Below are 14,624 nucleotides of genomic sequence, written 5' to 3'. Positions count from 1 at the left end.
GAGCACACAGAGAGATCAGTGACGTGAGATCACAACTGTGTTGTGTATCAGTGATCAGTTCCTCATGGGGCTTTGTACTCACAGTGGAAGGGGTAGGAGTTTTCTTCTGGTCTGCGGAGATCAGCGGGCTGGGAGGGACTTTACTGGAGCTGCCTGAACCAGTGATGTGCTTACTGTCGCCCTGAGGACGCTTGGTGGAAACGGAGGAGCCTGCAGTGTAGAGGGAAAACATGTGAGTGCGTATGGTCAGTGCTTATGGTGGCTAATGAGCAGCAGAACGATGCTGTACTTTGGTCTGTGGATCTGCGGGACTTCTGATTGGAGGTATTGCGTTGTCCCTTGTGAGAAGGTGATTGGGTGTTGTTTGTGAGGTCAGTGCCTAGGCGGGGCTTTATTGATAGTTCATCCAGCTAGGAAAGAGAAAGAAAATAGGGTTAAATTTGCATTATTACACTACTATGGTTAAAACAACTGCCATAATAAAAAATAATAAAAAAATACAGTAACGTGTGTTATGTACGCACTATTGTCTGTAGCCTGTGTTTGCATTAAAGCACAGCAGCACATTTGATTATAACGACGATTAACTTAACCTGTACAATAAGCGGTTTAAAATGAGCATTCTCCCATTCAATTTCGATCATCCAGTAATATAATCACATGTCTTGTGGAGCGCTTTAGGAGTATGCATTTATTTGTCATTTTAAATGCTTGGAAACGGAGCATAAATGTGAAAGTCCTTCAAAGATTTCTTATCCGGTTATGCCCTCTATAGGACCAGAGACTAGTCGACGTCAAGCTTAAAGCTTCTTAGCAGAGCACTGAAGTCGACTAGTCAAATAGTCGGTGCAACCCATACTTTAGAGTAACGCACCTCCGAGTTCCTATAGTCCAGTAATAAGTAAGTTGCCATGACATCATTGTATTTTTGGTTGATCAGGGAGTCTTCTATCTCATCTAGAGAGTACCCCATCCGTAGCATAATTTCTGAGGAGAGAGACCAATTAATAAAATATCATTATTAAGAACTACAATGCATCAAACCTTTAATAGTTTATATTTTATTACACAACACTAACCTCAAAGTATAAGCAACACAACTAAATATATCCATTTTGAAAGTAACTACTATCAAAATAAAAGAAAACAATAAGCATGCACAACCCCAAACCACAGAGAGAAAAGAAAACAGGAAAGTGTTACAAAGCAGGACAGACATGAATTGTTGTTTTAACTCACAAATTAAGAGCTGAGCTCAAATGAGCTGATGTATGTAATTTAGACTCAGTCCCATCACCAAAGATTTGTTACCCAACCATAATCCATATCAGTCTCAAACCCCACCCATCACCAAAGCCCCGGGCCACGTCTACCCCACCTCTCTTCGAACCCCCTGCACTGCTGGGGTGCTGACCTGTCCTCTTAGGGTCCTTGTAGTCAGGTTGTGGTTCGATGTAGGGCTTCAACTCTTCGTCCTCATGGCCCACGTTCATCCACCGGTCCTTCATGATCTGCTGCTGAGCACAAGAAAGGAATGAGTACAAGGTGAAGAGATCAAATGGGGTGGGGCCCACTGGTATAAAGTAGCAAAAAAAAGAGTTGGCCTTTATGAAGAGGATACACAGACAATCAACTGGGGGCAGCACTTCAAAATCACATCACATCATAGTGCTAAAAAGTGCTAAAAAGCTGAATCAGTCCAACAAAACATATCAATCCGCAAACAGTTGTTTGTGGAGAGTCTAAGAGTCTTAGTCAGTGCACACAAAAATAGCAAAAGCTGGCTAAAATCACCAGATCTAATTGCCTGGCTTTTATGTAATTTCCAGGAATAAAGGTTTATATCAGTCTATAATTTTAACCAGGTATGTGCGCAGGCACAACTGATCCCTGGATTAATTTACCTTGAGAGGTTCATGGCTAAAATAGTTTATTTACCCTTCTGGTTTGCTGAACAGTTATATTATAGAATGGTCCACTGGACCAGGGTCATAAATTTAAGATTGAAAGGAAAAGGGTAAAACAATAATATCTATACATATTCCATATTAATAAAAACCAACCTTTGAGTCAAAGTGCCAAAAATTGAAGAAACACCAATATCTTATTGGCTAGGATAGGGTGCAATCTAGACCAGACTTTACACAATAGTTAAAGGGTTCGTTCACCCAAAAATTACTATTCTGTCATTAATTACTCAGCCTCTTGTCATTCCAGACCTGAAAGACCTTTGTTTCTTCTCTTACATACACTAAATTACCACAAAAATGTGTCAACCTAGAAGAGAGATCTGCTGCACCTTATTTTCAAACAGAGAAATGCACGCACTTGCGTTGTTGTGGTACTGTTGTGAATGCATGTAGACTGACATGGAAGAGAATAAATTGCGGATAAAGTATTCTCGTAGTTTCATAAAATTACAGTTGAACCACTGATGTCACATGGACTATTTTAATGATGTCCTTACTACCTTTACGGGCACTGAACATGTCAGTTGCATTGCTGTCTATGTAGGCTTGGAAAGCTCTTGGATTTCATAAAAAAAAAAAAAAATCTTAATGTGTGTTCCAAAGAAGAACAAAGGTCTTATGGGTTTGCAATGACATGAGGGTGAGTAATTAATGACAGAATTTTCATTTTTGGGGGAACTAACCCTTTAAAAAAAGCCAAGACAGGAAATTGTGTAAGTATTTGCGAATGTACAAACCTCAAGGCTCCCTCTCTTGGTTGGGTTGAGTATGAGGAATTTCTTCAGTAAGTTCTCACAGTCTGTCGACATGTAGAAGGGAATCCTGTACTTGCCCCTTAAAACCCGTTCTCGCAACTCCTTAAGAACACAAAAACACAAGCATTCAGCATTTAAGACAAAGCTGTTGATAGAGACACTTATTTCTATGCTCACCTTTAAGTTCTGTCCATCGAACGGCAAAGAACCGCTGACCAGTGTGTATAATATGACCCCAAGACTCCAGACATCCACCTCCGGCCCATCGTACTTCTTCCCCTGAAAGAGCTCGGGGGCAGCATAAGGAGGGCTGCCACAAAAAGTATCCAGCTTGTTGCCCAGTGTGAACTCGTTACTGAAGCCGAAATCGGCAATTTTAATGTTCATGTCTGCATCCAGGAGCAGGTTCTCTGCCTGCAATAAGGGAGGATCATTGGTGATTATGTATTTAGGGATGAGACCAAATCTGCATCAGTCTAGAAGACCAGTCACAAAGGCAGAGTTAAAGGTATATAAAATACAGCGTGAAAATATATTGTGTACCTTGAGGTCTCTGTGGACAATGCACTTCTGGTGACAGTACTGCACAGCTGACACGATCTACAAACACACACAAAAAGCTGGTACTTTATCTCAACACTAGCTTGCACACAAACTGACTTCTAAAATGATTTCTTAGAGTGAACTTCAGCAATCCATTTACATATAGGCATTAACAAATGCGACTCCTTGAATAAGCAACTTAATAAGAGGTTTATACAAGTAGACGAAAAAGAAAATCTCCTACTTGTGATCGGATCAACCATACCATCATAAATTTTAAAAGTAGAAAAGGAAGTACATGCAATAGAGAAATCCAAACACCACTGATGTGTTTACAGCCCCTATATAGGCAAGGGAGTGAATAAGCAAATGTGCAGCATCTCACTTGTCTGAATTTGGCTCGAGCCTCTTTCTCTTTCATTCTGCCGTGGGCTACGAGGTAATCAAACACCTCACCTGTAAACCAAGAAGGGGAACAACAGTAACGGTTAGAAAAGAAACAGTTCCACAAACTGAGAGGGTAAGCTAGAATTCTGGCTTTGGTACAAACACAGCCTCTAGTGCTTTACTATAAAGCAATAATTTGCGTAACAAATAAACAGCCGCAGGTGACTGAAAAGAAACTAGAGCTGCCAATAACTTCAATTTTGAAAATACATGTGTACACGTCGAGTTCTGCAAGGTATTTGCATGGCATACAAAGTAGAATACGTGTATCACTGTTTCCTTTGGAATGCGGACTATGCAGTGGATGTTTCTGCAGCTGTCGTCGGATGGTCATCTTAATGTTTGTTAAACAAAGAAAGAAAATATATTTCTACATAAATTTAGTCATCCAAGCAGTGAATTACTTAAATTTAAACCCCAAAAATGTATATTCCTGTAATAATTTACTCATTGGTAACATGAGTGTTTTGGTTTCCATTGACTTTGCATAATATGGACAAAAAAATACAATGGGAGTTGACAAAATCTTCTTCAAATATCTGTGTATGTATTAAATGTATTACAGGTTCGGAACAACCTGAGGATGATTTGATTATAGAATTTTTATTTTTGGATGAACTATCCCTTTAAGTTTTATTAAACATCTCAGTTGGATTTGATTGAGATCAAATACTTAATGCTTTTAAAGAATCTCACGCATAAATTCATTTCTACAGTGCCTGTACTGTGCTGAACAGCAGTCTATTTTCATCCATGTCAGGGTCTGAAATGTTAAAAATTATGATACAGTAATTACAGCTATTTAACAGAAACTGTGATCAGAACTACAGACTGAGAGCCACATCTTGTCTCAGTAAACCACACAGGCATTTACAGAACAGCTGAACATTCAGAATGCAGAGAGAGAAAGAAAAAACACTGGGTAGAAATATGAGGTTAAAATGGGTTGGGGAGAGCTCTGACCTCCGCTGGCATACTCCATCACCAAGTAGAGGGTCTTATCGGTCTCAATCACTTCAAATAACTTCACTACATGAGGAAAAAAGAGAATTGTAAGAATGGTTTGACACATTTTGCTTTATTTAAATGCAATACAAGTATGCTGGATGAAGACAAAAAAATCATTTTGATTTGGGTTATTCCCAAGAGGTTTTACGCTCACCAAATCCATAGCACAGAAAAACACTGACATTTGGACAAGGATTAAATGAACCCCAAAAAAATGGGCGAAAAAACCCAGTGGGCACAGCCAAAACCGGAAAACTAGAGATTCAAACTGAGAGACTTAAGGGTGATTTGTCTGTCAGTTAAGCTCACCGATATTTGGGTGATTCAAGAGCTTCATGATCCTCACTTCTCGAAACAGCTGAAAAGGGAGATAGATGTCGTCAATGTGCAGTAAACAAATGATGTAGATGTCCTTCACAGTGTGTAAATATTTCAAGCTTGTGCGCACGAGTGAAACGTGGTTATGAACTACCCCCACCAAACCCCACATCTAACCAGCCCTTTACTTCAGGAAGTACTTGAGTCTAATTGTCTATAATTAGCTGCCATGGGCCCTAGAGAGAAACGGCTTTGCATCTTGAAAGTTGTGAGGCAACAGGAAGAGACACAACTTAACAGGGGGGGAGAGTTAAAGAAAACAAATCTACAGTTTACTTCTGAAATTGCATTCTGTCCCTATTGAACCTAAAGAGGAAGTGTCAGACTCACCTTTTGAAGACTTGAGGAGGTGAGCTGAGTCCTGTCTATAATTTTTACCGCCACCTGATTGAAAGAAGAGTTCGGTTAGTGAAATGCGCTTGGGAAAAGTCCTGAGGCTGCAGGAGCACATCAGCCTCGGCCTGCCTTCATACAGATCACAATCTCACATCATCAGGAAACAATTCACCATGCCGCATTGAGATTACAGCATGCTGCTCCTGCAGTGAGCACACACACGCGAACCTAGAGTTTTCACCTTCGCCCCTCTTCTCTAGCGGTCTAAAAACTCTCTCTGCATTTAGGAGACGCATGGTGTGTTATCAGTGTCTCAGAACCATGCAGTCTCACATTAGCAAGCACAGGGATCTAAAAACAAGCCCAGCTGAATGTTAATTGTGCTGTAGCGTGCACAAAGAATGGCTATAGGAAGATTCAGAGACTACATCTCAACTTGCTATGAAATACAGTATAAAAGAACCTTAAAGGAATAGTTCACCTAAAAATGGAAATTCTGTAATCATTTACTCATTCTCATGTCATTCAAAATCTGCATAATTTCTGTTCTTACGTTGAACACAAAAGTTGTTGGTCACCACTGACTTTCATAGTAGGCTAACAATACTATGGAAGTCAATGGGGGACCAATCAACATCAACATTCTTCAAAATATCTTCTTTTTGATTTTCAACATAAGAAAGAAACTAATATAGGTTTGAAAAAAACATGAGGGCGAGTAAATGATGACAATTTAAATTTTTGGACGAACTATGTAAAAGTCATGATGTAACTGATGAAGAGAAAGATCTCATCTTTTGCATTGTGACATACATCCAAGTGTAAAAGATGATCAAAAATAAATAAAAGATTGTAGGGGTAGAGACTAGGTTTAATTCATTGGTTATTGATTGGGCAAAGTTTGATCAGATGAAACAATTAGGGACGTCTGCCATGCATCAAGAGAGAGATGTTTTGAGATATTTCAATTAGATAAAAAAAAAAAAAAAAATGTAATGAAGCATGTGTATGAATGAATCACAATAAGATCATGACTGTGCATTTAGAAAATCTATGAACTGCATGAATCCATGAATTTTCATTTCATGCAGACTTTAAAAGTGAGAGAACGTATTTAAACAAATAGAACTCCTTTCAGTTTTTCCAAGATGTGTAATTAATTATTTGCATTTTTTAATAGCAAGTATTTTACATTGCATTAAAAAATTATTATATTATATACCTAAAATCATCAGGTATTATTAAATGTTTTTCAGAGTAATCTGTTCATTAATTGTGCATCTCCACATCATAGTACGATGACAACAAAAATACAATTTGATTATATTATTGTTAAACACTATATAGCTATTTCAACAAAGTATGTTGGTTGTCATCACCAATGAAGTACACGCTTTAATGCACGGCAAAGGCAAAGTTTTTTTTCTCTGAAAGGGATCAGGTGAATAGCTGCTACTGTTGCTTTAAAATCTCAGAGGCATCAGTCTTTAGCTAACAACTGAGCAGCATGTGTATCATCATCTGCATTATGAAAGGCAGACAAATGACTTGCCATTCAAACAGCCTACGGTTTTTTGCCTTGTCACATTCTTGATTTTGGGGGTAAACACAATCCTCACCTCTTTACCAGTGAGGACATGCTTGGCAAGTTTGACCTTGGCGAAGTTGCCTTTGCCAATGGTTTTCAGGAGCCTGTAGCAGCCGATATGGGGCTGTTCATCTGCTGTGGAGTGGGGCATGTTGCAGCGCCCCCCGGGCTTTGAGTCGGAGTGAGACTGCAAAAGGAAAGAGAAAAACATTTAAGGCCAGTGTTTTTTTTTTCTGTTGTTTTTTTGTTTCTTAACTACTCCAGACCACAGTTCTTCACCTGGGAACGGTTATGAAGGTTGAACCTAAATGCACAGATGGGAGGTTTGCAGGGCAATGCTTTAATAATATCCTTATCAGAGCTCGGGTGATTCTGATTGGATAGGACTGTTGCCAGTCGCCATCTGATTCTCACACTAAGCAGACATGCAGAGGTAGGCAGAGATAAAGAGTCCATATTGGTGGGAAAGAGACAGACCATCACAATGTTTAAAAGCCTAAAGATGCACACTGCAGTCAATATTCACATGACATTTTCGCATTTTCTAGCTGTGAATTATAGTCCCAATGGCAAACTTAAAGGGTTAATTCACCCAAATATTAAAATTATGTCATCAATGACTCATGTCGTTCCAAACCCTTAAGACCCCCGTTCATCTTCAGAACACAGTTTAAGATATTTTAGATTTAGTCCGAGAGCTTTCCGTCCCTCCATTGAAACTGTGTGTACGGTATACTGTCCATGTCCAGAAAGGTAAGAAAAACATCAAAGTAGTCCATGTGACATCAGAGGGTCAGTTAGAATTTGTTGAAGCATCAAAAATACATTTTGGTCCAAAAATGACGACTTTATTCAGCATTGTCTTCTCTTCCGGGGTCTGTTGTGAGTGCGTTCACAAGACTGCAGTGAAGCTGCTGACGTGTTATCTTTGCTATTTGCTATAGCGTCATACATCAACAGTCACAGCAGTTGCACTCAAAACAGACCTGGAAGAGAAGACAATGCTGAATAAAGTCGTCATTTTTGGACCAAAATGTATTTTTGATGCTTCAACAAATTCTAACTGTGACCCTCTGATGTCACATGGACTACTTTGAAGATGTTTTTCTTACCTTTCCAGACATGGACATTTTGATTAGGGTTGGAGCCAAACTTTGCAGGACAGTCGATCACCAGGAACAGGGTTGGGCACCCCTGTCTTAAACTGTTTTCATTAATGACATAAATTTAATATTTGGGTGAACTAACCCTTTAACATTCTTTGCTCAGCCTCATCTGAATAAAAATAAAAAATAAACAGTAATACAATTTTTAAATATAAAACTTTCTATTTTAATGTGTAAAATGTAATGTATTCCTGGCGAATCTGATTTTTCAGCAGCCATTAATCTTTAGTCTTTAGTGTCATGTTCTTTGGTCAAATGATCATAACATCTTAACACTACTTTATAACCTCTTGGTCTTTAAGAAACATTTTTAATGCGGTTTACAATTTTGTGTAAAGCTTGATAAAAAAAAATTCAGGATTCTCAGAAGAACAGAAAGTAAAAAATAAATAAATAAAATGAAACTGCATCTATTTCAAATAAAAAAATTGTTGCAAAATTCTTCACTGTCACTCTGGTTAACTTAATGCATCCTTTGTGGAATCAAGTATAAATTTCCTTCCCAAAAAAAACAAAAAAAAACACTTCATTGTATATGGCTTCTGATGTGTAAAGCGTAGTATTCAAAATTCACTACACCTGTTATTAAAATAAACTTTTTCAAATTTAACAGGAAACCAAGGTATGACAGCTGCCATGCGCTAACGCGAATGAGTCTTTTTACAGTCAATATTTCAATGAACAACACTTGAATAATTATGCTGTTTTTACACCTACACAGTACTTTATTACAAAAACAGCTCCAACAACTTTTAACTTTTATGGATGTCCCTAAATATAAAAAAAAAATAATAATAATAATAATATTAAACAGAATTTTTGAAATTCCAGACCTAGACTAGTACAAAATTTCAGCCAAGTATTTCAGTTTCAGCCATTTCCATTTCAGTGCATCACCAGCAGAGTTGATAAGAAAAGAGAAGGATGTCTAATGTGTGATGCTGTGAGTTTTGTCAAAGGACACACAGAAGGCAAGGAAAAGAAGAGGAAGCTGAAAAAATGAGAGAGCCAGTTTGACAACGGGGATTTCTCTTGACGGTTGTGAGGTACACTTGGTTCTCTCTCTGTTGATTGGGAAACAGAGCATCAATTGTGGCCTGTCCCCATTTGTGTGTGTGTGTGTGTGTGTGTGTGTGCTGTGAGCTTACATCAGAGTTGCAGTCTGAGGACAGGCTGCTGACCAGTGAGGTGAGCACCTCAACGAAAACAGATACTCTGTTGTCTAGATTGTCGCACATTTTCACAACACTGTTAATGCCACCATGTTCACATTAGTCCATGTGACGCGTCCGTCGCTGAAGTCTGGCTTGTCTCTGTGTGTCAGTTTGCTAAGAGTGCCCTTTGTCTACAGAGAGCAAACAGCTACAAAAACTCAATTTCAAGGCACCTAAAAAAGCACTGGACAAGTCTGTGATTTAGTTGACGCATCTTCCTCATTACACACTTGTGAAGCCAGATGAAGTTACTTCACTCCTGCTTACACCCATCACTGTGAGTCACTGTGGTTACAAAGCACATCAGTGCTAAACTCTTAAGCACTATTTAAACATTACTCAATGCTCATAATGCAGAAAAACCTTTTATTTAGTGTAGACAGAAAGATTGCAAGCCAACAGTCAAAGATGTCAATTTGAATTACATAAACAACCTATAAACTGTATGATACATATGCACATAATGGAGTACAAGTTACTTTTTTTTCCATGTGTATGTACAATATATTTGCTAGTGCTGTCAAGCGAATAATCATCATTAATCACGTCCAAAATAAATGTTTTCGTTACATATGTACTGTGTATATTTACTATGTATATATAAATACTAGGGCTGTCAGTTTAACACGTTAACTTAATTAGTTATGAAAAAAAACAAAACACTTAAAATATTTTAATGCAGTTAACACACTGGCCCCGCCCCCAGATCTGTACATCATCTTACATTTCATACAGTTGACTGCTGACAAATATGATGCAGGACAACAACTTTATAAATGCAGTTATGCCATAGAAATTCAAGATACTCTGCAAAAAAAAGCCCCGTATGAGTTTGTGTCTCATATTTATGTCATATGATAAGCGATATCACACCAGCAGCAAGAGCAATATCACACAAGTGCTGTTTTTGTCACAAAAAACACAAGTGCAAACGTGATTTTAAAATGTAAACAATATTGTGCGTTTTGTTCAATTTTGCCAACAAACATATTAACCATAAAGCAACAGCAGAACTGTTATTCGTCTCGGAGCAACACAGCAGTGTTTAGATTCTGAATGAATTCACATTTTGAATGAATCAATGAGAACCATAGACAGAGCCAAATTTAGTTTGCCCATTAATTAGATTAATTATTCACAGCACCCTGTAATTAATTCGATTTTAAAAAATTAATCGACTGACAGCCCTAATAAATACACACAATGCATTTATTACATATGTTGTTTATATACTAATTATATATACACCATAATATAAATATATATATTCAAGACCACTGGTACCCTCCCCAGGAGTGGTCCACCAAACAAAGACAACGCGTTAAATTCTACTAGGTTTAAAAGGACTGCAGACTAACTTCTAAGCAACTAAAGGCATTTCTTGGTTAATGTTAATGTTTATGAGCCCATCACCAGGAGAACACATGGTGTCAATGACAGAGGCGCAAGAAGAAAGCCACTGCTCTCCAAAAAGAACATTGCTGCCCATCTGCAGTTTGCTGCATGTGGACAAGCCTGATGAAAAATGCAGAATTTTAATGTTTGGAAAAAGAAAACACTGCATTCCTGCATAAGAACCTTATCCCATCTGTGAAACACGGTGGTGGTAGTATCATGGTTTGGGGCCTGTATTGCTGCATCTGGTCCAGGATGGTTTGGCATCAATGATGGAACAATGAATTCTGAATTATACCACCAAATTCTGAATGAAAATGCCAGGACATCTTTCCGAGAACTGAAACTAAAGGGAAAGCGGGTCATGCAGCAAGAAAATGACCTCAAGCACACAAGTCGTTCTTCTAAAGAATGGTTAAAGGAGGACAAAGCTAATGTTTTGGAAGGACTGAGTCACATTCCAGACCTTAAACCAATTGAAATTTTGTAGAAGTACCAAAAGGAAGCAGTTCATAGGAGGAAACCTAAAAAGAAAAAGTGGTTCTATACTGAGGAATGGGCTAAAATTAATACAAGCCATTGGAGGGCAGGAGAGATAAGCAGTTAAAGAAACATTACTTGCAGTTATTGCTGCAAAAGGCGGTCGCGCCAAATACTGAAAGCAAAGATTTGCATACTTTTGCCACTCACAAATATTTAACACCAGACAAATGACGAAGTACATATTTTTGTCTCCTTTGTTTGATTGGATTCTCTTTGTCTACTTCAGGATTTGTGTAAAAATCTAATTATGTTTTGGGTCATATTTACGCAGAAATATAAAAAATTCTAAAGGGTTCACAAACTTTCAAGCAGCACTGTATATTAATTAATCATCTGACTAATAATTTATACATGGACAAAATTATGCAAATTATTCTTAGATTCTATACAAATCTTATATTTACATTGTATAAAATTATAAATATGATCTAAAATTAATCTTAATTACATACATCAAGGATTTGAAGATTTTATAATTTCATTGTGTGGCCAAGACATTCTTTGTGAGATTCACCCACAGACAACCACCTTCTCACAAAGAAGTTTGCCTGTTGTTCGTGACTAAAGGGAAGTGTAATGATACTGCAGCGAGTGTACGTCACGCTGAGCTGATGTGCTGCGAGGGTCTGCAGTGAGCGTAACACTCAACGCACACACAAACACACAGCTCTGACCTTCAGGACAGTAGCACTGCTGCTCAACCACTGATTTACACACTAATCACCGATGCAGCAAGGGAAAACACCACACAAACCTTTCTGCACACCATGATCACTCTTACACAATTAAACACCTTAGAGAGGAAAGACTAGACTTAACACATACAACAGGAAGGAAGAGACCTGTCTTCCTTTGAGAAACTAATAACAATAGAAGTACATAAGCAACACACTTAAGGCATTTTAACAGGCCCCCGCTGTGGTTAAGTAGAGGAACACCAGCTAATTAAAAACAACAATATTAATAATAAAAGTCTTGAGGTGTTTTTGAGAGTTAAACCACTTTTAACCTGACAAGGTGTACTAAAACTCTGAGACGCTGGAAAAAAAAGTGCCAAACATAAACCAATAATTAAATAAACAGTGCAGAGAACATGTCCTATGTGAACGGTCCTCCAACTCATATACAGATGTGGCTCTTTTTCATGTATTTGCTTATGTTTATGCCTTAAAACATAAAGAGAACATGAAAAACCGCACTACTTACAGCAGATAATCCAGATAAATGTCCAAATATAACATTAAACGGTACATAAATCTTGGAAAAAATCCTCACAGAATGACAAAATACACTAACTTGGCTAAAACGCTTGGCTATAACTCATTCTGGGTCACACTGACAAGCTCTCACACATCTAAAGACCTCACCTGTCTGTGTGTACATTATAAAAAAAAAAAAACAGTTCAAAGATATATATACTAAAAACACCAGATAAAATTGTATTTCGATTTTTTGTTGCCCATAAAAATACCTGCTGTGAAGAATTTAATCTCCTCAAAGGCTCCTGTCAGAAGTAAGGACAGATACTCCAGAATGGTTTCAAAACAAAGCCCAGTGTTGATAGCCGTGGACGAACCGTAACCGTAACCCTACGGACGACTTCAGGGGCCAGGAGGTCTCTGCCTAAAATAAGATCCACATGCTGACCACTCCAGGAGTACAAGCTGGGATAAGTGGCTTCCTTGCACACTACGGAAGGAAGTCGAGCTAATTCCCAGAAGAACAGTAATAGAGGAGAGTGAGACAGAAAAGAAAAAAGCCTAAATGATCTGGGTTTCGGGTCATGCACAGGAAGCGACGTGTCTGTGTTTGTCAGGAGGAGTGGCTGCCGGAGCGAGACCGAGGCCTTCAAGAAGCTCTCTGGAAACGAGAGCTGACATGCCCCGACAGCTGTGAAACAAGACAATGGAACGGAGTGGGAGAAGATAAACTGCAGACCGAGTCCTTCTGAAGGTTTCTCCAGTACATCTCACTAGCAATCAGTCAGAGATCAATGATGTCATCGCCGGGTTACATATGTAGAATAGACACTATATTTGAAAAGAATTGAAGAGATTAAGGAGATTACTGTAATCAAAAGTGAATGTTAGACTCCGCTATCTCAAGACTAAATGAAAGGTGTTGATCAGAATGTTGAATGAACTACATGAACGGAGAATTAGATTGACAACAACTGATGATTTTAGCTTTTCTCTTCTGATTGTTGATAAACAATAATATAAATATGATATGAACAATAATATGAACAATTCATAATTTGAAATAGCTTTAAAGTTGTTATACAAGCAATTGTTGACATGACATTTTACACTACTGGAATATATAAAAATCTGATTATGAAATAAAGGTCGTATACCAAAAAAAAAGGAAAAAACTAAATCACCACAACTCTAAGATCATCAGAAATGTTTTTTTATTATTACATTATTAATCCTCATTTGTCCTAACAGTTTAATAAACAATTTAAATATAATTGTTAAAGTTATGCTACAGAGTCACTTTAATTGTCTCTTTTTATTTTATTCATTTAATCTTGACTTACTAATTAATAATAGAAGTAGTTTATTTTTATTTAATGCCATGTCTGCACCCTACGATATTTTAATGGCATTTTTTTTAAATACAAGTTTAACAAATATAATAAAAACCAATAAACAAACAAATAAGTAATAATAATTAACAACATATAATTATTTATAAAATGCATGAATGTATATGAATAAGATTTATAAAGCCTCTTAACCAGGTTAGATAAGTATTTTTGACGTGGTCTACTTCTCTTTAAACTACTAAAATAGAGAAAAACAGTGCACATTAAAAGACATTTAATTATTATTATTACACTCTCATTCTCTTAGTCTATTTAAAAAAATTAAACTACCACGTCACCTTAATTTTTATCTTACCCAGAAGTTCATGAATAACTTTTTTTTCAGGAAGACTGAAACTCAGCATGTTGAAGATAAGGCAAGTATATTTCTGTCATGAGTGATGTGAGGTATTTCTAAACTTTTCTGGACTCTCCAACCATTACCGTGGAACAGAAGAAATTTTGCAAGTCAGCCAAGAGTATAGTAATTGTTCAACTCCGTATCAATGAACGACTTAAATCTGCCAATGATTTTTACATGAGCATAAACACACATTTACAGCTTCAAATGGATTTTAATTTGATGCCTCGACTGAGCTGAAACAGCCTGCATCTATTACACACAGTCCTACACGTGGGCACGGTACTTCCCTTTTTTGGATCTCTAGAAGATAGCAACTGGTAACATCTG

At 37.5% G+C, this 14,624-nt stretch overlaps 1 protein-coding gene across 15 annotated transcripts in view; it reads right to left on the bottom strand.

Moving 5' to 3' along the window:
* Positions 1–14,624, bottom strand: part of mark2a (MAP/microtubule affinity-regulating kinase 2a) — a 30,174-nt gene that overhangs the window by 10,701 nt on the left and 4,849 nt on the right. For 8 of the 15 annotated variants that reach the window (XM_026196000.1, XM_026195988.1, XM_026195996.1 and 5 more), the window contains exons 2-13: positions 7,057–7,212; positions 5,432–5,485; positions 5,033–5,081; positions 4,679–4,744; positions 3,654–3,724; positions 3,269–3,325; positions 2,903–3,139; positions 2,708–2,827; positions 1,379–1,517; positions 875–987; positions 290–410; positions 83–210 (exon numbers count right to left, since the gene is read on the bottom strand). In XM_026196000.1, the coding sequence (XP_026051785.1) occupies positions 83–210; positions 290–410; positions 875–987; positions 1,379–1,517; positions 2,708–2,827; positions 2,903–3,139; positions 3,269–3,325; positions 3,654–3,724; positions 4,679–4,744; positions 5,033–5,081; positions 5,432–5,485; positions 7,057–7,212 (1,311 nt within the window). Of the gene's footprint in view, positions 1–82; positions 211–289; positions 411–874; positions 988–1,378; positions 1,518–2,707; positions 2,828–2,902; positions 3,140–3,268; positions 3,326–3,653; positions 3,725–4,678; positions 4,745–5,032; positions 5,082–5,431; positions 5,486–7,056; positions 7,213–12,814; positions 13,415–14,624 lie in introns of those variants that run through there. The other 7 variants (XM_026195994.1, XM_026196002.1, XM_026196001.1 and 4 more) reach the window with 4 other exon arrangements.

Source organism: Carassius auratus, chromosome 21 (assembly GCF_003368295.1).
Source record: "Carassius auratus strain Wakin chromosome 21, ASM336829v1, whole genome shotgun sequence".
Lineage (NCBI taxonomy): Eukaryota > Metazoa > Chordata > Actinopteri > Cypriniformes > Cyprinidae > Carassius > Carassius auratus.
This window is presented reverse-complemented; position numbering and strand designations above follow the sequence as displayed.